Source organism: Euprymna scolopes, chromosome 24 (genome assembly GCF_053919585.1).
Source record: "Euprymna scolopes isolate OS-2025 chromosome 24, ASM5391958v1, whole genome shotgun sequence".
NCBI lineage: Eukaryota > Metazoa > Mollusca > Cephalopoda > Sepiida > Sepiolidae > Euprymna > Euprymna scolopes.
The window spans coordinates 74,178,994-74,202,251 of NC_136505.1; the positions used below are offsets into that span (position 1 = coordinate 74,178,994).

Below are 23,258 nucleotides of genomic sequence, written 5' to 3' on the forward strand. Positions count from 1 at the left end.
AGGAAATTACAATCATACACCAAGGATGGTTTATTAGGCGTAAAATATTTTTTGGATGAAAGAATAACCCGTACAGAAAAATCTAAAGTTGCAATGTAAAATGTTAATCTAAACTTGCCAACATATTTCTATTATATTTGCTTATACGCAAATTAATTCATATCTTGAAATAGATTACTTTTAATTTTTTTATCTATTTGATAATAGTTCAAACTCTAGGGAACCCAGTTGGGGCACTAAATAGTTTGTTTTTAAGCCTTTTTTTAAGTTTTAAAATACAATGTTCAATAGGGACTTGGCCCTGTAAGAATAAATGGAGAACGTGCATGAATGAAAATATATTAAAATGTGTCTACGACAGGATAATGCCGACCGCCCCATTATATTGCAAAATATTTCAATTTCATTTTCACAGAAAAAAATGCAAATCCTTTAAAAATAATGCTGCATGGAAAACATGTAACAGTATAAATGTACACAAAAAGTAATAAGAGTACTAAGTGAAGCCGATAATACGAAAATAATATATACATGTACACAAAAAATCATTAATAAGAGTAAGAGCTGAAGTCAATGATACAAAAAAAATGTAGACAAAAAATAATAATTAAAAGTAGTAAGATAAGCCAAAAATACAAAAAATATATAAATGTACAGAAAAAATAATTAATAAGAGAAATAGGTAAAGCCGATAATGCGGCAAAAAATATAAATGTACAAAAAATAATTAGCAAAAGTAATAGTCGATAATACGAAAAAATAATTGTACACAAAATAATATATATAATAGGCAAAGCCGATAACACAAAACAAAATATAAATATAAACAAAAGTAATAAAGGTAATAGGTCAAACTAAATAACTAAAACTACGTACATTAACAATGAATAACAGTAATAAGTGAAGCTGATTATATGCAAAAATATAAATGTACAAAAACAACAATTAATACAAGTAAAAGGTGGAGCCGATAATATAAAAAATATGAAATATATATAAATGTACAGAAAAAATAAATTGTAAGTCTAATACGAAAAAAATATAAATGTACACAAAAAATAATTAATAAGAGAAATAAGCCGATAATACATATATATATATGCACACAAAAAATTAATAAAATCAATAGGTTAATCCGATATTACGAAAAGAAAATAAATGTACACAAAAAATAGTTTATAAAAGTAGTAAGAGAACGAACAAAATATATAAATGTACACAAAAATAATTAATAAGAGTGTTAGGTAAAGCCGATAATACAAAAAATATATAAATATACACAAAAAGAATACGTGTAATGAAGAAAAAATATAAATGTACAAAAACAATTTTTAAAAGAGTAATAGGTGAAGTCGATTATACGAAAAAAGATATAAATGTACACAAAATATAATTTATAATAGTAATAGGTGAAGTCGATTATACGAAAAATAAAAAAGAACACACAAAAACATAAATAAAAAATTAATCGGCGGAATTGTATTATACTATTTATATAGTTAATATACTCAAAAATAATTAATAAGCGTAATAATAGCCAATAATACAAAAAAATCAATAAAAGAAACACACAAATAATAAATAAGAGTGAAGCCGATAATACGAAAAAAGATATAAATGTACACAAAATATAATTTATAATAGTAATAGGTGAAGCCGATAATACAAAAATAAATATAAATGTACACAAAATCTATATAATTATAAAACTCAAATGACCTTGTAACGAGTGATGTAACCCACTTTCCGGTTTACGACATCTGGTTGCGCATGCGTGCATAAACATTTACTCATAACAACGTAAACAAATAAACACAAATTGCTTCTTTAGCAGATTTTGGCTTGCGCATTGAAATATTAACGTTATTATTTCGAAATTATTATTTAACATGGGAAGAGTGGGGGTGTTTTGCAACTATTCTTTATTACAACTATACTGTCGCTATTTTCATACAACTAAACAACATTAACCCGTTGACAAACATAAGAACAATTGTAGTAAAGCCAAGACTACTACTACTACTACTACTACTACTACTACTATTCTCTATCCGTCACTTTTCCTTCCTTCCTTCCTTCCTTCCTTCCTTCTCTTTTATTTTTTGTTTACATTTCTAGATACAAAATAGTTGTGTGAGAACGATAAATTTGTTGACGCAATTACTAATCTGTTTCAATATTAGTTTTATCTTATTTATTTAGGTTTTATTTTTTTTTGCTTCAGGTTTTATTAATTATTTATTTTTCTTTTAGATTTTAAGTTTCTATAACTTGGTTGAAGGATTCCAATATGGGCTTTTCATTCTTATATTTCTTATCAGTGGGTTCATGTGCCGTTTTGCTGTTAAATGACTTCCGTCTGCATTCGATTCGTAGGAAAATCATGTTTAATTTTCGATTTTTGAGCGATTATTCGGAAAAATAGGTAACTTTACACGAATAGGGAGGATTTTTTTCATGTTTGAGTGATCCGTCCGTTGATTTTTCATTTCAATTTGCTTTCATAGAAATGTTTCTGTTATGTCAAAAAAAAACTATTTCTTTACGTCACAAGTGTCACGCTCATACATGAATTCCATAGCTAATATAAAATGCTGACCCAACGGGTCACGGGTAGTCTAGTAATTAATAAAAGTAATAGGCGGAGCCGATAATTCGAATTAAACTTAATTAGCAAATATATGTTACCTACTGTCGCATATTTTCTCTGGGCTGGAAGAATATATAATTTAGAAAATGTACTAGTGTCGTTCCAAAGGTACTGAAAATGTTTAAGGGTTTCAAAAACAGAAGTGGTACCACAAAAACGACTGACATTTTTTCTTCGGAATTAATATTTCTACATATTCACCATTACTCGCAATGCACTTTTGCAAAGAATTCAATGACGCATCTCTGCTACTGATGGACGTCCCTGATAGGGTTTATCTTCTTAGTTACACACCGTAAATATCTGCAACAAAGAGACAGAACTTCAGGTCATGAATGCATAAGTTCGGTCATCATAACAATTTAATTTTTAATCCCTTCTCTAGCATTAATAATAAATTCAAGAGGCATTACATTTTGAACGCCCCATATATATATATATATATATATATATATATATATATATATATATATATATATATATATATATATATATATATATAATTTGATTAATTTCATATAGCTTGGTAGCTTTAGGAAGGTGGTTACTACCTTAAGGTCTAAATATTTTATTGTACATAAATATATGTGAGTTTATGAGTATATATATATATACGAACAGAACATTATGTGTAGAATCCTTATTCCAATTTTTATCAGAATATACGATTTGGCTTTAAGAAAATATCTAAAATTAAACGGGTCAATAAAAAATTTTAAACATATTTGGTGCCGAATGGAGATTTATTTAATTCTATTCAAATCTAATAAAACTGGATTTTAAAATTGCAGGTTGCGTCCATATTATTTTTTGTTACGTACTCTTTAAATATTTTAAGGAAACTGAAATTTTGGGAACGTTTATTACTTGATGGCAAATAGTTATTGGGAAATTTCATCCTAATAATGTTGAGGTTTCTTTTTCGCTTACACATTGATATTAAGTCTACGTTTTTTAGTTTATAAACTTCTTTAAACAAACTTCTTGATATACTCAGTGAGCGACTCCACGGAGGTTTACTAATTTGCATATTCCTTTGAAAAACGAGCATTAATTACTTATTCATTTTATCGTTTCTTTTTAGATGGTTAGTTGTATTTAACTATTACGCTTAATTATTTTATGCATAATGTCGTTCATAATTGATAGAATTTACAATGAAAACGTTCTAGCACACCGACATGGTTATATACAGTCGGAACGTCAATTTGAATTTACAATATTGTATTCAAAACAAGGAATACGAAATAGAGGTGAAAGATTCCTTATTCCATTGAATTTCAAATATAGGTTCTTCTCCTCAAAGGGCAAATATAGCTAAATATCTATTTGTGCTGGTAAGTTCAATTTTGAAAACAGTCGAGAAAAAAAGTTTTTTGAAAGAAAATAAACGTTTATGAGAAAAATGAAAAAAATAATCAGCATTATCCAATAATTTTGGTTGCAAATATTCAGATTCAAAAGTTCGTAATAGTTTATGGCGATTAGTAAATCCAAGAGGAGTTCAATAAAATATCCTTTAGAATCTTTTAAAAAATATTCGGGGTTGGGAGAATTGGTATCTCTGATATTGAGCATTTTTAATCTGGATAAGGTTGTGTTGTTCTATAAATATGTATTCATATTTCTATACTTTTGAATTTGAAAAAACTTTTTTAGTAATCTATTCTTTACTTGCTAATTTTGCTCATATTATATATATATATATATATATATATATATATATATATATATATATATATATATAAGTAACCGCGTGTATACGAAACGTCTCTACAAAACTCCTCTCTGAAAATTTGGTCTGCAGACTTGAAACTTGATTAGAGTATTTAGACCTCAGAATTTCGATTTGATTTTTAGCCTGTAAATTGAAAAAGAAAACACTTGACTCCAGCAGGAGTAAATCGACTAAACTTTAAGTATACGTAGATATATGTTTTTTAGCTTGAAATCACTAAAATTTTTAATCGTTGTTAGTCATTTGGTGACAGTTAAGACGGAAACGACTAATGTTGAGGCGCTGAATGTTTTGGCTTCGATTTAAGCTGATAGCAACGAGGTTGTTATTTTTAAGCTTTAATCATTAATGTACATATATATATATACATATGTATATATATATATATATATATATATATATATATATAATATAAAGCTGAACGTCTGTGTGTAGGGGGTCACTAATAGGCTCCTATATATTTAACTATTTTAAAAAAAACTGAGTACATATAATGATAGAAGATATATCGAGGATCAGGAATGGGTATGTTGGATCTGTCAGAACGGTGATTCATAAAAATTGTGGGGTCTGAGTTCGCGCCTGGCCCACAAAGTATGGAAATAAAAAATGAAAAAAAAAGTTATACAAGGGTTTCTGATGTAGCTGTACATAAGAATACTTTGATAAGTATGTTTCAACTTAAATAGGGATTGTATAGGAATGTGGGGTCTGCATTCGCGCCTGTAACCCATGGAAATATGGCACAAACTTTAATAAAGACTTTTCATATCTATTTGCGTAAGTATACTTTGATAATTATGTTTCAGTTTGAAGAAATATGGTATAATAAAATTATTAGGTGTTCGTTCGCGCCTGACCTCCATAGAATGGAAATATGTCACACAGTTTAACGAGGTATTTTAAAAGGGGATAGGGTCCACAATAACACCTTTACTTTAATCTTAATTCACGTTAGCTTTTTTTTTGGAGTTGAATCATATTGTGCCGAATAAATTTACCTCATAAATTCACGTTCTTATTAAAGTGAAAGCCAAAAAAAAATGGAAATTTAGACAATTCTCGACACAAATTTTTAATAACTCTATTTTTTCCTTATCCACTAGCACGTGGCACACTTTCGAAAATAGATAAATTAGTAAATAATAAAAAATAAGAACGTTACTTGTTATCGTGTCAAAAGAAGGAAAACATCCTGCTCACGTGATTACGTAACTTTTTAAAAGCGTTTACATAACCTTTTTATTTTTATTTATAGATCTGTTAAAGCTTTTTGCCAGTGTTCTAAAAGGAATTCAGTTGATTACAATCCTTTCTGCGTGTTCTTTACATTACAATAGTACAATCCTGACTCCGATGGCACAATACTACACCGTTCAATACTGTAAAACTGAAACGAATCTGTTCTGCTTGAAAAGGGCGCTATTTTCTTCTTATTCTTATTTATATCGATTCTTTGCTTTAAAAACTAAAGTAATTACGTGTTTACTTTTTTAATATCCCATTTTGCTGTTTCAGATTATTTTACTAAAGCTTCATTATTTTTCAAAACTGTTTTTTGTTTCTTTGTTTTTCGATTTTCGTCGATATTATTTAGTAAGAGTGTTTAGCAGAAAAGCCAACAAACGACTACCCGAAAAAATAAATATACAAGAGATAAATGTTAACATAGTCAATAACAGTTCAGTTCATGTTTTCTTTTGCTTTGAAATAGTTTTTAATGCTCTTTACTTGAAATAATTTCAGCGAACTGAAATTAATACGAAATTCGAGGCGATAACTAGTTAAATGAATGTTTATATAAACTACACATGCCATAATCGAATATTCCTCAACCACAAAATTACGGAAAACATTAAAATATGTTTATAAATATTCCTTACGTTGACGGAACTCTCTAAAATTACTAACACAGAATGCTCACGTGCCCCTCCTTCAAATTGAAAACGGGGCTCTCCATTTCAAAGTCGCTGCCATTTTGTTTTGTTTTTTTAACCGGTTCGTGAATTAAAAAAAAAATTTTACAAACTACTTAAAAATACAAACTAATAAACTTTTCTACGATAAAAGTAACTTTTATTGACTATGGTAACGTTTATTTCTTGTATATTTATATTATTATATATATAATATTTTCTCTTTATAAGAAAACATCATTTTATTGGTCACTCTTGGCTACGAATGGACAAGTTGATATAAAAAAATATATTTTTACGAAAATTATCTTTACTTTCATCATATTTTGTTTAGGGTAAAATATTTGAGTATCAAAACCTATCTCTTTACAACCCCCTCCTTTTCATAACCTATCATACTTTCACAAATCACAGTCCATTTTCTGTAGGCTGTTTTTGAACCCAGTCAACGGGTACTTCTGCTAGTCTATAATATAAAGCTGAATGTCTGTGTGTGTGTGTGTGTGTGTGTGTGTGTGTGTGTGTGTGTGTGTGTGTGTGTGTGTGTGTGTGTGTGGTTACGAATAGGCTCCTATACAGTTGACTATTTTAAAAAACTGATTGCATATAATAATAGAAGATCTACCGAAGATCAGGAATGGTTATGTTTGATCTGGCAGAACAATGGTTCATAAAAATTGTGGGTCTGAGTTCGCGCCTGGCCCACAAAATATGGAAATAAAAAATGAAAAAAAAAAAGGTATACAAGGGTTTTTACTATAGATGTACATAAGAATACTTTGATAAGTATGTTTCAACTAAAATAGGGATTGTATAGGGATGTGGGGTCTGCGTTCGCTCCTATACTCCATGGAAATATGGCACAAATTTAAACAAAGACTTTTCATATCTACACTTGTGCCCGATATTATTCATACCCCCTCTTGAAAATTGAGTTTATTATGTGTAACTTTGTAAGAATTTATTGTTTACGTCCATATTGATACATATTCTTAATAAACCTCTTCTGATCATTTTCGTCATTTTAAAATCTCGGGATACTTGTAATAAAAGAAATATACAGCTATTTATAAAATCTGCAATGTTAAAAAATAATCATACCCCCTTAGTTTTTCAGTATTAATCGAGTTTCTGACTGTTTGTTTCCTGTTTGATTCTTATTTTGAATGCTTTTATACAACCTTTGATTAATTTCATTTCGTTTTTTGCATTTTTCAGAAATTAAAATGATATCAACTGAAAACCAAAAACAGAATAAAATTATTAGAATGGGGAAGAAAAAAGAGCTTAGTAATGATCTTAGGACTAAAATTGTGAATTCACATAAGGATGGTTTAGGTTACAAGTCAATTTCCAAGAAATTTGAGGTCCCTACAGCAACAGTACAGAGCATCATCAAAAAATTCCAGAGCCACCACACAACAAACAACTTGATTGGTAGAGGAAGGAAAAGGAAACTGTCTGCTAGAGCCACCAGGAATATTGTAAGAAGTGTTAATGCAAATCCAACCACCACTACTAAGGACATTTTAGAAAATCTGGAGTCTTCTGGCATAAAAATATCAAGGCAAACATTGCAAAGGACTCTGCATGAAAATGGTCTGAAAGGAAGAAGACCAAGAAGGACTCCATTGCACACCGGAAAACGCCTTGCAGCACGTCTAAAGTTTGCTAGGACCCATGTGAATTCTCCAGAGTCCGTTTTCTCAAGTATTTTGTGGACTGACGAAACAAAAATTGAATTGTTTGGCCATATGGATGCTTCTTACGTTTGGAGGAAGAAAGGAGAAGCTTACAACCCAAAGAACACCATACCCACGGTGAAACATGGTGGTGGTAGCCTAATGTTTTGGGGCTCCTTTTCGGCTAGTGGTCCAGGTAGTTAGGTCAAGATAGATGGAACCATGAAGAAGGAGCAATATTTGGAGATACTCCAGAAAAACATTAGACAGGATGCGGAGAAGCTCCATTTAGGACCAAACTGGGTCCTTCAACAGGATAATGATCCAAAACATACTGCCAAAATAGTCAAGAAATGGTTTGAGGATAATCACATTAATGTTTTGGAATGGCCTAGCCAGAGTCCTGACCTGAACCCTATCGAAAACCTCTGGTACATATTGAAAACTGAGGTTAAAAAGCGGAAACCTAAAAATTTGAGGGATTAAGAGAACTACTGCATTGAAGAATGGTCAAAAATCAGTGTTGATGCTTGTAAAAACCTTGTTGATAAATATCCAAAACGGTTACAGGCAGTTATTAAGAATAAAGGGCATGCTATTGACTATTAGTAAGAGAGGTATGAATAATTTTGAACTAGTGCCATTATTGTTTTTCTAAGTATAATGCTTCAAACTTGCATAATTTATTTATTTGTTGAGTTTAAATTAAATGCTTATGCTTGATTTATTGTTTGAAATCCCTTTAATATTGTCTATCTTCTGGTTTGAGCAATATTCTTATAGAAATCTCAAAGATCCGAGGGGTATGAATAATATCGGGTACAAGTGTATTTGCGTAAGTATACTTTGATAATTATGTTTCAGTTTGAAGAAATGTGGTATAATAAAATTATTAGGTGTTCGTTCGCGCCTGACCTCCATAGAATGGAAATATATCACACAGTTTAACGAGGTATTTTAAAAGGGGATAGGTTCCACAATAACACCTTTACTTTAATCTTAATTCACGTTAGCTTTTTTTTTTTTTGGAGTTTAATCATATTGTGTCGAATAGATTAACCTCATAAATTCACGTTCTTATTAAAGTGAAAGCCAAAAAAAAAAGTCGGAACTTTAGACAATTCTCGACACAAATTTTGCATAACTCTGTGCTTTCCTTCTCCATTTGCACGTGGCACACTTTCGAAAATAGATAAATAGATAAATAATAAAAAATAAGAACGTTACTTGTTATCGTGTCAAAAGAAGGAAAACATCCTGCTCACGTGATTACGTATCTTTTTAAAAACGTTTACATAACCTTTTTATTTTTACTTATATATCTGTTAAAGCTTTTTTGTCAGTGTACTAAAAGGAATTCAGTTGATTACAACCCTTTCTGCGTGTTCTTTACATTACAATAGTCCAACCCTGAATCCGACGTCGCAATACTACACCGTTCAATACTGTAAAACTGAAACGAATCTGTTCTGCTTGAAAAGGGCGCTATTTTCTTCTTATTCTTATTTATATCGATTCTTTGCTTTAAAAACTAAAGTAATTACGTGTTTACTTTTTTAATATCCCATTTTGCTATTTCAGATTATTTTACTAAAGTAAGTAAAATTTCATTATATTTCCAAACTGTTTTTGTTTCTTTGTTTTTCGATATTTCGTCGATATTATTTAGTAAGAATGTTGCAAAAAAGCCAACAAACGACTACCCGAAAAAATAAATATACAAGAGATAAATGTTAACATAGTCATTAAAAGTTCAGTTCGTTTTTTTTTTTGTTTTGTTTTGAAATAGTTTTTAATGCTCTTTACTTGAAATAATTTCAGCGAACCGAAATTAATACGAAATTTTAGGCGATAACTGCTTAAAATCAATTTTTATATGAAATACACATGCCATAATCGAATATTCCTCAACCACAAAATTACGGAAAACATTAAAATATGTTTATAAATATTCCTTACGTTGACGGAACTCTCTTAAATTGTTAACACAGAATGCTCAGGTGCTCCTCCTTCAAATCTAAAACGGGGCACTCCATTTCAAAGTCGCTGCCATTTTTATTTTTTTAAACCGGTTCGTGAATTTAAAAGAAAATTTTTTTTTACAAACTACTTAAAAATACAAACTAATCAACTTTTCTACGATAAAAGTAACTTTTATTGACTATGGTAACGTTTATTTCTTGTATATTTATATTATTATATATATAACATTTTCTCTTTATAAGGAAACATCATTTTGTTGGTCACTCTTGGCTACGAATGGAAAAGTTGATATAAAAAATATATTTTCACGAAAATTATTTTTACTTTCATCATATTTTGCTTAGGGTAAAATTTTTGAGTATCAAAATCTATCTCTTTACCACCCCCTCCTTTTCATAACCTATCATATTTCATCAATCACAGTCCATTTTCTGTGTGCTGTTTTTGAACCTAGTCAACGGCGGGTACTTCTGCTAGTATATATATATATATATATATATATATATATATATATAATCAATACAAACTTTTCTCTATAATAATAAATATGGAATATTCTGCGTGGTCTTATTGCCATATATTTTCATAATTTAATAAATCGTTTTCTTTTAATCTGTTATTCTATTGAAACTGCATTCTATTTCACATAAATGTTTTCTTATATTTTTGTATATTTTCAAATTTATGGTAACGAGTAATATATTTTTTACTAATGTTCATCCTCTGATGAAAAGTTAATATCTTTGAAAATGCACAGATTAAAGATGTTTCTTTCTTTATAATTCATTGTTGATTTTTTTATGAATTAATAAATATTGTGATCTATTCAATTTTTTTCATAATCAATTTGTCTTGTTTTATTTGCTATATACGTAATATACTGGACTTGCTCTCTCTCTCTTTCTCCCTCTCTCTCTCTCTCTCCCTCTCCCTCTCTCTCCCTCTCCCTCTCTCTCTCTCTCCCTCTCTCTCTCTGTATATATATATATAGAGAGAGAGAGGGAGAGAAAATATAATTACATTGAGCTTCTTAAATAAGGCTTGGTATATAAGAAAATATATTTATAGAGAAATATATATATATATATATATATATATATATACTTGTTTTATATATTACGTGTTTTACTTTTAGCAAGAACGCTCTATAGCTCATTTGCAGTTCCATTAAATACTTTATAAGCAAAATCTGATTCTGCATTTTGCTATTTTCACACCTTTGATGAGAAGGAAAATTATATAATTCGAAACTCCGCGGATTAAGGGCAATCTACCTTTTGTGTGTTTCCTTTTTTGAAATTAAATGTTTTAACTCCTGTTTTTTTATTATTACATTTTCACCCCAAACAAGGCCTATTTCCACTTTGATGTAGGGGGCTACTATTAGGGACAGAAGCATCAGGGGTACTATGTAGGGAGTTGGGCAGCAAGATATCGGTTCACGTTACACTTGAACTTGTGCATGTCAGTACAGTTGGGGTAGCAGGGATCCGGAAGGGAATTCCAAAGGCCAGCGGTTCTGGGGAAGAAGCTACTGGAGTAGAAGGCTCTCTTACATCTCTACTGTGAAGGGGTGGGATTTAGTTGCTTGTCGGGTTGCTCAGGGGTATTTACGTCGAGGGGGCACATGTGCGTGCAGTTCGTCAGAGGATTCACCGTTAAAGTACTTGTAGAACAAGCAGAGGGATGCAACATTTCGTCGATGGGACAGAGGTTGAAGCTTAGATGAAAGTTCAAGACCTATCAGATTGACAACTTTCTTTTGAACCTTGTCTAGGAGCGATATACTAGTGGCAGATGCACCAGCCCAAATATGACAATAATGCTCCATACATAGGCGAATGGTGGCCTTATAGAGGTACAGGATACTTTCAGACGTTAGTAGCTTTCTAGCACGGTAGAGAGAACCTACCTTCTTCGCAGCGGTCCTAGCAATACTCTCAATGTAATTGTTCCAACTCAGTTTCCTGTGAACGTTAGACCAAGGAGCCTAAAAGATGTACTTTCAGATAAAAATTCATTGGCCATTGCTATTGGTGGTAGAGAAGGTTTCTTGTAATTATTGAAGGAAACAAGTTTAGTCTTGGCAGCATTGAATGTGACCATCCATTTTTGTCCCATTCTACAACAGTCATCCTCTAGCGTTTCTGCCATCTCTTTTGATATGTGTCCATTTGTTTTCCTGTCGGGTTTGTTATAGAGCGTGGTCCCATCAGCATATATACCGATCTCACAGACAATTTTGTTAGGGAGGTCATTTATGAATATTAGGAATAATAGAGGTCCAAGAATAGACCCTTGAGGCTCTCCCGAATTTATATCATATTGTTTAGATGTACGACCGTCGAGACAACCTGGATTTTTCTCTTATCTAAGGATATCTAGAGCTACCGCTCTACCTTCCCCTGCTTTGTCCAGTGAATGGTATATACGCTCTGAGATTACAGTTAGGATGTCTTCTGTGGAACTGGCTTGCCTGAATACATATTGTTGGTCAGTCAGAAGTTTAACATCTGTAATGTGATGGTTAATTATGGTCTCAAATATTTTAGCGAAGAGTGAGAGGAGAGTAATGGAGCGATAATTTACTGGGTCGGTTCTTTCGCCAGAATTCTTGAAAACTGGTACCACAGAAGCAGTTTTCCAGCAGGCAGGAAAGCAAGATTCAGTAAAGCATTTGTTGTAAAGTTTAGAAAGATCTCGAGCTACTTTGGTGGAGCACTTTTTTATAGCATAGCCGGGATGAGATCAGGTCCACATGCTTTTGCAGTATCAAGATTTTTTATGATAGCATGCACCTGAGAAGGGGTAATTTTCAGGTCGTCTAGAGTGGCGTCTGTCCGCAAAGGAAAGTTAGGGAGGGGGGGTTAGCAGGGTCTAGTGTGGAGTTGGAGGCAAACCGACTGGCAAGCATGTAAGCCTTCTCAATTGCAGAGCAACAACCTCATGATTGTTGGATAGTGGGAGGGACTTGTTGATTGCCCATTATTTACTACACTGTTGTAGATTTTCCAGATGTCACGGGCTCCTAATTTCTGTGTTTCGATGCGTTTTTTGGTGGTTTCTGTAAATTTTCTCTTAGCTGTCTCTATTTCTTTCTTACAGTCATTTCTGGTTTCTATATACTTTTGTCTCTTTGAACTGGATTTATGTCGGTTAAATCTGTGGTACGCGTGCTGCCTTTGCACTATGGCAGCTGTACAAGTAGAAGAAAACCATTGGGGAGAGGGGGCTTGCTATAAAATTTGCGCGTGGGAACATGTGCTTCGATTGCCATTTTGAACCATTCAGTGGTCTCATTTGCGTAATGTTCAGTAGGAAGTGAAAAGATATTTGGCAATGGGGCGTACCTGATGAGGTCCCTGATGGCTTCCCAGTCAGCCGTTTGATAATATCTCGTTTTTTTAGCAATGGCTCTTGAGTTTTAGCTCTAGAGTTTAGAGCGATTTCAACAATTACCACTGCATGATCGGCGTTCGCAAGTGGGCTGTGGGCATTCTTACACAGGTCATCGGGAAGATAAGCGTTGTGGTACCAGCTGCGTCTGTGTGAGTAGAAAATCCAAGCTAGTTGCTGTGGTGGACATTGAAGTCACCAAACACATGCACTTGTGCGGTAGTGTCGAGGGGAAGTGATTATCTATGCTGTTAGAGACTTTGTTTATTAGGGTACAGTCCTGAGTCGAGGGAGAGCAGTAGAGAAAATAAAAGTAGCTAATGTTATGTTGCATAACGGCTTGATTGTCCGCTTCTAGTTTAGTTTCTCTAGTCACGGGGAGGGTGTTTCGAGTATAGACTCCAAGCCCGTGCATATGTCAGAGTCCTTACGGTAGAGTGGGAGATATCCGGGCATGTTAAAGTAGTTAGAGGGGATGGAGGAGTGTAGGTTTGTCTCATTTAGTGCTAAGACAGCCATGGTGTTTGTTAGGGGAAATGCTTCAAAATCATTTAAATTAGTTCTAAGCCCACGGATGTTCGTAAATGCAAGCCTCAAGGGAGGACATAGGTTGGTTTTGTTTGAGTTTTGGTGTGGTTTAAGCGTAATTTTTTTCTTGTACTCTCATTTTGTTTTTGTTAAAATTTGTTTAACATGCCCTATTTACTATTTGTTTATACTATTGGCTCTATTTCCTATTTGGTTTTATTGAGCTTTGACATTTGGTTAGGATTAATTTATAAATATTAGGCCTTTAATATTTAGAATATATTTTAAGTTTACTATTTTGGATTATCTTTGTAAACTTAATTGTAATTCTTTCTTTCATTTGAACCTCACGTTTGGCTGAGCTTTTTTTTATCCTCTCCAGATATGTACAAAAAGGAACACATTTCCCTTTCTGCTAAAAATATCCCTATCCCTACTCAGCCAGAATATATCCATAAATTTGTTCAAGCAGTAAACATTTTCCAAAACAAAATAAGATGGAAAGCTTATCATGATGATTTGAACTTTAATAAAAAAAAATTGAATGTGTCTATTTCTGCTGGAGCTCAATTTCACCCAGAACTCTTAATAAATGAACTCTTTTTCAACTCTCAAAGGGAACAAAAGAAAATTGAAAGATCTGCTGCCAAATTTTACGGACTAAAAACCACTGTCCACCCGAAATATAGTTCTTACTACGACGAGTTCGATAATTCAATGTTAAAATTCGTCAAGAAAATTAAATTTGAAAAACAAAAACATTATTATAGTCCAGTTACCCAAAAAAATCAACAACTTTGCTGAGAAAGTTTTTAAAAATAAACATATATTCGTCTCTGCTGACAAAACAAAAGACTACTATAATTTTGACTATCCTACATATTAAAGAACTCATCTATAAAGAGCTCAATAAGTCTTACAAAATAGTCCCTCGTAACACATTAGATTCTATTAATTCTTATGCAAAATCTTTACTTACTTTAATGAACATTCATAACTTCACTGAAATGCTCCCTCTGGGTACCCATATATTCATCCTCAAGTAGCACAAATCTAATTTCTATGGCAACCCATCCATCAGATTGATCTGCTCATCTAGCTCTGACTTAGGAGCGTCGAACAAACATATCCTAGATAGAATTATCTCTTCTATTAAATAAAAAGTTAACTTCCCTCTTTGACAATAGTCGGATCCCGTAATTAATTGGTTTCTTTCCCTAAAAAATAACTGTCTCTTTAACTTCACAATTTTTTTACATCAACAACTATTATTAATCAATTTCTCCGAATTTCTTAAATAAGACTCTAATTTTCGCTAATAGAAATTCTGACTTAACTAATTTAATGATATCTCCTAGTCAGAAAATCCCTAATACCATTTAACAATAAATATTGGACCAGAAAAGAAACCCCCAATTATTTTGATATTTTAATGGTCTTCTTACTCTGCTGAGGTTACAAATTTAGTGTGGATCTTCTTCCTGAAAGTACTTAAATAACAATTTAAACATATCTAAGGGGAGCCTTTATAGAGACGATGCCCTATTCGCTACTACAGTCAGCCCAAGAGAATATAACAAAGCAATAAAAATAATTACATATTTTTAATAACTTTGGCCTTTCTATAGTTATCGAACCAGATTAAAAAAACTCCAATTTTTTTTTACGTCACACTAAACCTAAACATCAAGATATATAGCCCCAACCATAAACCCAACTATACACTTTTATTCTTCGCAATTCAATTATAAAGTCTACAGTACCATCCCTCTCGAGAATAATTTCTGCCGACAAAAAATATTTAAGAAAAATGCTACATTCTTCAACAATGCCTTAAGGAATTATAAAAATATTAAATACAACAATTATGCCTCCCCTGTTGGTCGTCTTATATCCGTAAGCACGCACCATATGACTCGCAAAAAAATAGTTCATATAACAAGACCTACCGCTATCAATAATAATGAACCACATAACTACCATTATCCAAACCAACATACTAATCATAACACCTCTTAATCGCACAACTGCCTGAGGAGACAGAAAAATATGTATTTTAATACTCCATTTAGCGCAAATGTCAAAACCAATATACCTAAAGAATTGTTTAATATGGTACAAAACTCTTTCACATAGATGTAGTTCTATTTTGGATAAAAAAAAAAAGAACTCAATAAGTATTATTCAACTCTAACTAATTTTGCACAAAGAATCTTAACATCCAATAACAAAAATATTAAACTTGCCCAAAAAATCTCTCCCAATTAAACTACAAAATAACTGCAATTGTAATAACACGCAAAATATGCCCACTCAATAATCATTGCATCCATAAAGATGTTATATATTCATGCACGATTACAGAGCTCCCCGTGACCCACTCATAGCATATACTAATATTCTGTCGTTAAGCTCTCTCCCTTCCCATCAACCATCTGATAGAATCACTCATCCAATAAACCAATGAAGTAGCTCTTCTATTAACAGTCATACAACTGGTAATAATAATAATAACAATATTTCTCCTAACAATCATCCTAACACTAATATCTTATGATCCCCTTCAAAACACTATCCCGACATTGATTGTCCTGGCTATTGTTTATCACTATGAACAAAATTTTAATTATCTCCCCATATTTAATCCCAGAACATATTAATATAAGTCCCTGAACCCATAGTAAAAGATATACGTATATCGGCGCTACTTCAACTTTAATAAAGACAAGCATATATAACCACACATCTTTTAACAACCAAAATTCTAATAATAACTAATGAACTTCTCTCATCATTTTAATTAAAACTTAAGTCTAGCAAACTTCCTTCTCAATTAAATGGGCTATCCTAAAAAAAGGTTAAGTCTTACACTCCAGTCTCTAAGTCATGTCACCTATGCACAGCCGAAGCTATAACAATAATTTATTCCCCCAAAATAGCAATATAATAAACTCTAAAAACAAACTAATTTCCCATTGCAAACATAAGATCAACTTTAAATATGGAAAATTTCAAATTATATCGCTTTAAAATCAAATCCTTAGATATTTAATTCCACAAAATTATAGAATTTTGAAATGTAATTTCTTCTTTTCATTTTGCTTGGCCGGCTTAATACCTACAGTCTCCGATTGTATGCACGCGGATATATTTTGTATATCTATCTACCTATGCATTTATATTTTTACATTTTTTAATGTATGTTTGATTATATGTTTTTATGTACATTTACATTAACATGTGCGTATGTATATGTGTGTTTCTTGCAGTTTTTAATATATGCCTATCCGTCGTTTAATCTCCCTTTTGATTTTTTTAATAATCTATCACGACTTTATGTACCATTCCTTATCTATTAGATAGAGATATCTCCACATTAAACTCATAACCCCTAACTTTAATTTATATCTACTTATTTCACAATTAATTAGCTTCAGTTCTATGATACCTGCAGACAATTTCATCGTTACTTGTCTATTTTAACTTCTACCCTTTATTCTGCCTTAATTCTTGCACCATTACAACGTCATTTTGTTTGGGTCATTGTGACATTCACTTTTCTGTTCTAAAAATAGCTCAGTCTCCGTCCAATATTACTGTTTTCATTTTTAATTTTCAAATGTATTTCTCAGTTCCTCTCCACTTATCCGCTCTCCGTACATTTTATTTTTTTATTTTTATGATAATATATTGAACTATTTTTTTTCTCATACTCAGTTGTGAATTATTTAACGGAATTCTGTTTTTAGGTGACCTCGAAATACTTCTCAGTAACGTAATTCTTTACATCTTGATACTTTTACGAAGACTTTTGGATTTTACCATCCCTGGATCTTCAACCGAATATCCATTCACGTAAAATCATTTTTTTCACTCCCTCACTGCTTTTTTTTAACTTTTAGCAAGTACGCTCTATAGCTCACTTGCAGTTTCATTAAATACTTTATAAGCAAAATTTAATTCCATATTTTGCTATTTCCTCCCCTCTGATGAGAAGTAAAGTATTTCTTTCGAAACTCCGCAGATTAAAGACAATCCACTTCACTTGTGTTTCCTTTTTAAAAATTAGATATGCTTTTAACTCTTGTTAAAGTGTTTTTAACATGTTTTATTAACTCTTTGTTCATATATACTCATATATATATATATATATATATATATATATATATATATATATATATATATGCAGTCTCCTCTCATGTATTCGAGCGAAATATACTTGTTATTGTCTTGATAAGTTCTAATTTAAAATAGTATTTATCTTGATTTTTGTAATTTCATTTTATATGCCTAGCCTTTCTGCTTGTGTGCAGATAATGGGTTGAATTTAAGTTTAAACGGAAAAAGTCAATTATCATAGTTCAATTGTGCTTTAAACAGAAACAGTAATTTCGGACGCGCCTCTGTCATATCAAAAAAAACTACTGTTGATTTTCTATGCCAGATCTTTCGGCTTGTGTGGTAATAAAACTTCTTAAATGCACTTGTGATGTTAGGCTGTATAAGGTGGTAACTTTGGTCAAAATCGCCTGCTATCGGATTTTTCCATGATCGATTATCGATACTTATCGAAGACATTTCATGACAAGGATATTACCAGCTGCAGTACATTTGTGTGAATTTCCTAAAAATCGACCTAGCCGTTTCGGAGTCCTCTCTCACACACACTTTTTATTATATATATATATATATATATATATATATATATAATTCTTTTTTTTACTATAATAATTAAATACCTACAGACACTAGTGTTTCATCCTTTCGGGATTCTTCAGTGCAGGGTGTCACGATTACTGCCAGTCGAACGATTCGAACCCCGCGACACGAGACATCTCTGGCTCGATTAGCGGAGGCCGTATCCATTCGGCTACCATTAACCGTGTGAAATAGCGTTGAATTTTAAACATTTTAATTTAAATGTTCATTACGTCAGATAGACAGTGATCAAATCGTTATACGATGATCTACGCATAAGAGCTAAATTGACCGACTTTTAATTCAACTGAAAGTGCTCAACGATAAGAAACGAATTTCTTAAAGGGGCTGTCATAATTATTTTTTTTACTATAATAATTAAATACCTACAGACACTAGTGTTTCATCCTTTCGGGATATATATATATATATATATATATATATATATATATATATATATATATATATATATATATATATATATATAGTTACAGTTCACTGTTTGGTTTTGGTGGAATATTTTGTATTTTTATTTATGAATGTCACTATCCGCCGTTGTTCGGGGTAGACATTTATAATGAAAAATATGCCAAATATAGTTTTAATTCATTTCAAATAATAAGGTGCATAAAATATGCATTGGTATTCGACATGTTTTAGAATGCTCCCGAATTATTTTCTCTTAGTAATCGTAAATTTATAAACTTAGTAATCGTTGTAAATTTATAAACTTAGTAATCGTTGTAAATTTATAAACTTAGTAATCGTTGTAAATTTATAAACGTTTTATCCGGAAATTTCTAATATTTGCAATTCTTTTCTTCGTTTTCCGTGTTCGCATCTGCAGCATGTTTTATCCAGAAAGGTTATTATGTTATTATGTGTATGAATTTAGAGCGAAGAAAGAAAAGAGATAGAAATCGATACACTGAAAGAGCGAGAGGGTGAAAGTGAGAGAGCAAAGTAGGCCATAGCAATTATCCGATTGAAACTGACACTTATTAAACATGTTTTATTTTAGTGCGACATTCATGCTTTGTTCGCCTGTTGATTTTAGTGATTCTGTCTTTTCAAATTTCAATTATTCGTCTTTTCTCATTCTGCTATTCTCTTCTTTATTATTTTTTCTTTTTATTCTCTTCTTTTACTTTACCTCTTTTTTATCTTCTTCCTTCTTTTCTCTTCTTTCTTTTCTTCTTTTCTATCTTTTACTTTCTTAGTTCCCCTTTCATTTATCCGTCTCATCTTTTTCTCTTCTTTTTTCTAGTTTTCTTATCATTCTTCTTGTATTTTATTCTGTTCTTCTCCTCCCCACCTTCTTTTTCTTTATGTTGTCCTCTTTTTGACTCTCATGCACTTCTTTGTATTCTCTCCTCCTTTTTCTTGTTATTCTCCTTCCGATTTCCTTTCCCCCACCCCTTGCTCCTCCCTCTTCTTTTTATTTACTCAACTTCCGTCATCTTCTCTCTTCTTTTTTCTTCTTTTCTTCTTCCTTTTCTTCTGTAATTTTCTTTTTTTCTGCTTTCTTTGTTCTTTCCTCTTCACCTTTTTTCCTATTTTTTTTCTTTTTCTTTGTTGCTTTTGCTTCATTTCTGTACAATCACATTATTTTGTCTTCCACAGTTTACTAACCCATATTTTTCATCTCCGTTTTATCGTCTGCCACCTTCCTCCTTCATCATATTCTTGTTCTTCTTTTTCCTCATCTTTTTTATTATTATTTTTTCTTTTTTTATTTTCTTTTTATATTTTTATTCTTATACTTCGCCCCAACTTCTCTTCTTCCTATTCTTCTGCATTAGTCAAAATTCTGCCATCATATTCTTGTCTCTATTTTGTCTTTCTGTAGATTGTGCTGTCTATAACTCTCTACTGAACCAAAAGGGAACGGACATTCTACATCGTGCATGTTTTTATACAAGTTTTTCATATTCTCGAAAAGAAAACAAAATTTAAAAAATATTGCTTTAAAAGAATACGTTTGAAAGCCAATGGCGCCACCTACCGTTTACGAGAAAGTGATCGCTGTCATTTCGAAGGTACACGAACAAAGGACTGACTTTGAATGTCATGAATTAGTATCTTGGATTCGAAAACAAAACAAGCTATTCGCCAATTTAAAACACGGTAAGAAAATGTTGCTTACTTTTATCACCTTTTATTTCAATCAGGAATGAAAAGCTCATTAAAATAGACTTTTCGTTTTTTTCGCTTTTATTTGCTCCAAAAGGAATCCATTCCTTTTTGGAAAAAAAATTTGCTGATATACTTAAAATTGCAATTATGCAATCGTGTTCACTTTTTTATGTTTTTTTTTGTTCTTTTTTCTTTATTTATTTTATTTCGTTAAAAAAAAAACATATTTTTGCAGTATTTCAGATAAGATTTTTTTCACAAGCTAATGTTTGTATTTGTTTAATTTGATAACAATAATCTGTGTTTTATTCTTCTCGACGTTTTTAAAACTGAGTTTGGTGTCCCGGGCTTTATAGTTATCCACTCCGAACCTCATTTTATAAGGAAATTGAACTTCGTCACTCCATTACTCCTAGATTTATTATATCTTTTTCTTACACCTACTTTTCAAGTATTGAACTCAATCCTGAATATGATCGTAAACTACACCTTGTCATAAAGCACATATTTCGATGGGGGGGTTATGAAATCACTTGTTTCTTGTTATTATTACCAGGTTACTCTGACCGCAACTGTAGTAGATTCTATAATTTATATGAAGACATGAAGAACTCGAGGCATAAAAACTCCTACAGAAAAGACGGAATTGTGCTTTTGAAATTTGGGCTAGAATCAAAGTGTAATATATATTTGATACTATATTTGATCATTACTGTCCTTAGTCAGTGAATAATGGATCCTTCAAGACTGAGGCACTTTTATGTATCATGGTCGTTACATTTTCACTCGAACCCACACGTTGCTTGCATCGACAGTCGCAAAGGAAGAAAAAAGGAAATTCGACATTTTTGGCACTTATTTATGCTACTTTTCAAAATACACTTGCATCTTGGTTTTACAAGTGTCTTCGTTTCACCGCAAGATTTTTAAATTTCTCGCGGCAGCAGGTGTCGCTGTTGCCGCTCACGTAGGTTGTTTAAATATATTTTTTTTCTTTCTGCTGCTATGTCTGCAGCTCAATTTACGACACACGGTCGTACGACCATTTTTTGTTCAGATTGCATCTTGTCTTAAAAGTTCCACTCGCACTAACTCGTATGTCCTCTAGTCGCCCACATGGTTCCTTTTTTTCTTCATTTTTCTTTCCCTTCTCTTCCTTTTTCGTTCTCTTTTGAAGGGTATTTTCCATCAGAAAACAATACTTTTTCCACACTTACGAACTTCAGATTGTTCATTTGTTTTGAGAGTTTGCAATATTGACTTAAATTAAACAACTCTAATTGTATCATGTAAGGCTTAAGCTCAGGGCGTCTTAAGAAGAAATTAAATTCAAGGAATCTTGTTTCATCTGTTTCTATTGATCAAATTCAATGGAATCTGAAACATTGCAGTTTTCTAACGAACAGTTGTGAATAAAATTTAAAATAAAAAGTTTTTTTTTTATTCCATATTTTTACAGTTGTAAAACTAAATTAAGTTGATTATAGACCACATTTCGATAGTATATGTCTAACAGTTGTATTCTGCAAATTATAATAGCCGCTTAATTAGTTAGTGGTAGATGGTTCTCTTGCAAATGCATAAAAACAAAGTTGTGCAATAAATTGATTTAAAAGGCAGAATAAATAATTATCGACTGAAATATTCAGTTTCGCATTACCTAAAGAAATATCACCAGTTGTTGTTTGCACACAAAGGACAACTGTTTCGTTTGGCCGCATGTAATATAATAATAAATGTAATATCCCCATAAATAAGTGTGTTAGTGTTTCAATTTAATAATAATTTTTACTAATACATTTCAGTTCCTATTAATCGATAAGAAATAAAAATAATGTAATAGCGTAAAATGAAGCGAAATTCTAACAATTATATGTTCAAAAATAATTTAACGATGAAATTAAATCCACAGGAAGAATATTTCCCTCAATGTAAACAACTAAATTTTAAGAACCTTTTTAATGGAGAAGAAGAATGTATTACTCAATGACTCATTGAAATCCATAAGGAATTTCTGAGTATGTAAACTATTAAGTATTTAAACTATTAAGTAGAATGACATTTCGGGCTTAAACATTTTATCAAATCCTCGTATTAAAATATTTTAAAATCTGAAACATCGAATTAGTTTATAGAAATTATAACATTATCTAAACAAAATTAGTTATAGTTTTTATAACAATTGGATTCAATAATTTATTTGATAATCAAATGCTACCGTAATAATTGAATTTTACATTTGAAAGCCTGTTTAATAATATAAAAAGGCATAGTTAAAATAAAATCCAATCAAAAGTTGGAGTGGAAAGATCCCATGCAATGCCGGTTAAGTACAATAGTTAAAAATATATAACTTATTTTCTTTGTTAATATGAAAAAGTTTAATCAAGTCACGTGGTTGCTGTAATTTGCATTGTACTTTCAACTAAATCTTGTGAAATGTTCTGCATAAAAAATGTAGGAATTTAATTTTTGTAAAAAGAGGTTAAAGACAACGTGAAGTAAAGACGTAATGAAAACTGGATCAGATT

General features: G+C 31.4%; 1 protein-coding gene across 2 annotated transcripts in view; it reads left to right on the plus strand.

Moving 5' to 3' along the window:
• Positions 1-23,258, plus strand: part of LOC145246764 (uncharacterized) — a 182,835-nt gene that overhangs the window by 23,118 nt on the left and 136,459 nt on the right. The window contains exon 2 of one of the 2 annotated variants that reach the window (XM_080108537.1): positions 20,441-20,718. In XM_080108537.1, the coding sequence (XP_079964663.1) occupies positions 20,583-20,718 (136 nt within the window). In that variant the 5' untranslated portion in view covers positions 20,441-20,582. Of the gene's footprint in view, positions 1-19,575; positions 20,719-23,258 lie in introns of those variants that run through there. The other variant, XM_080108538.1, reaches the window with a different exon arrangement.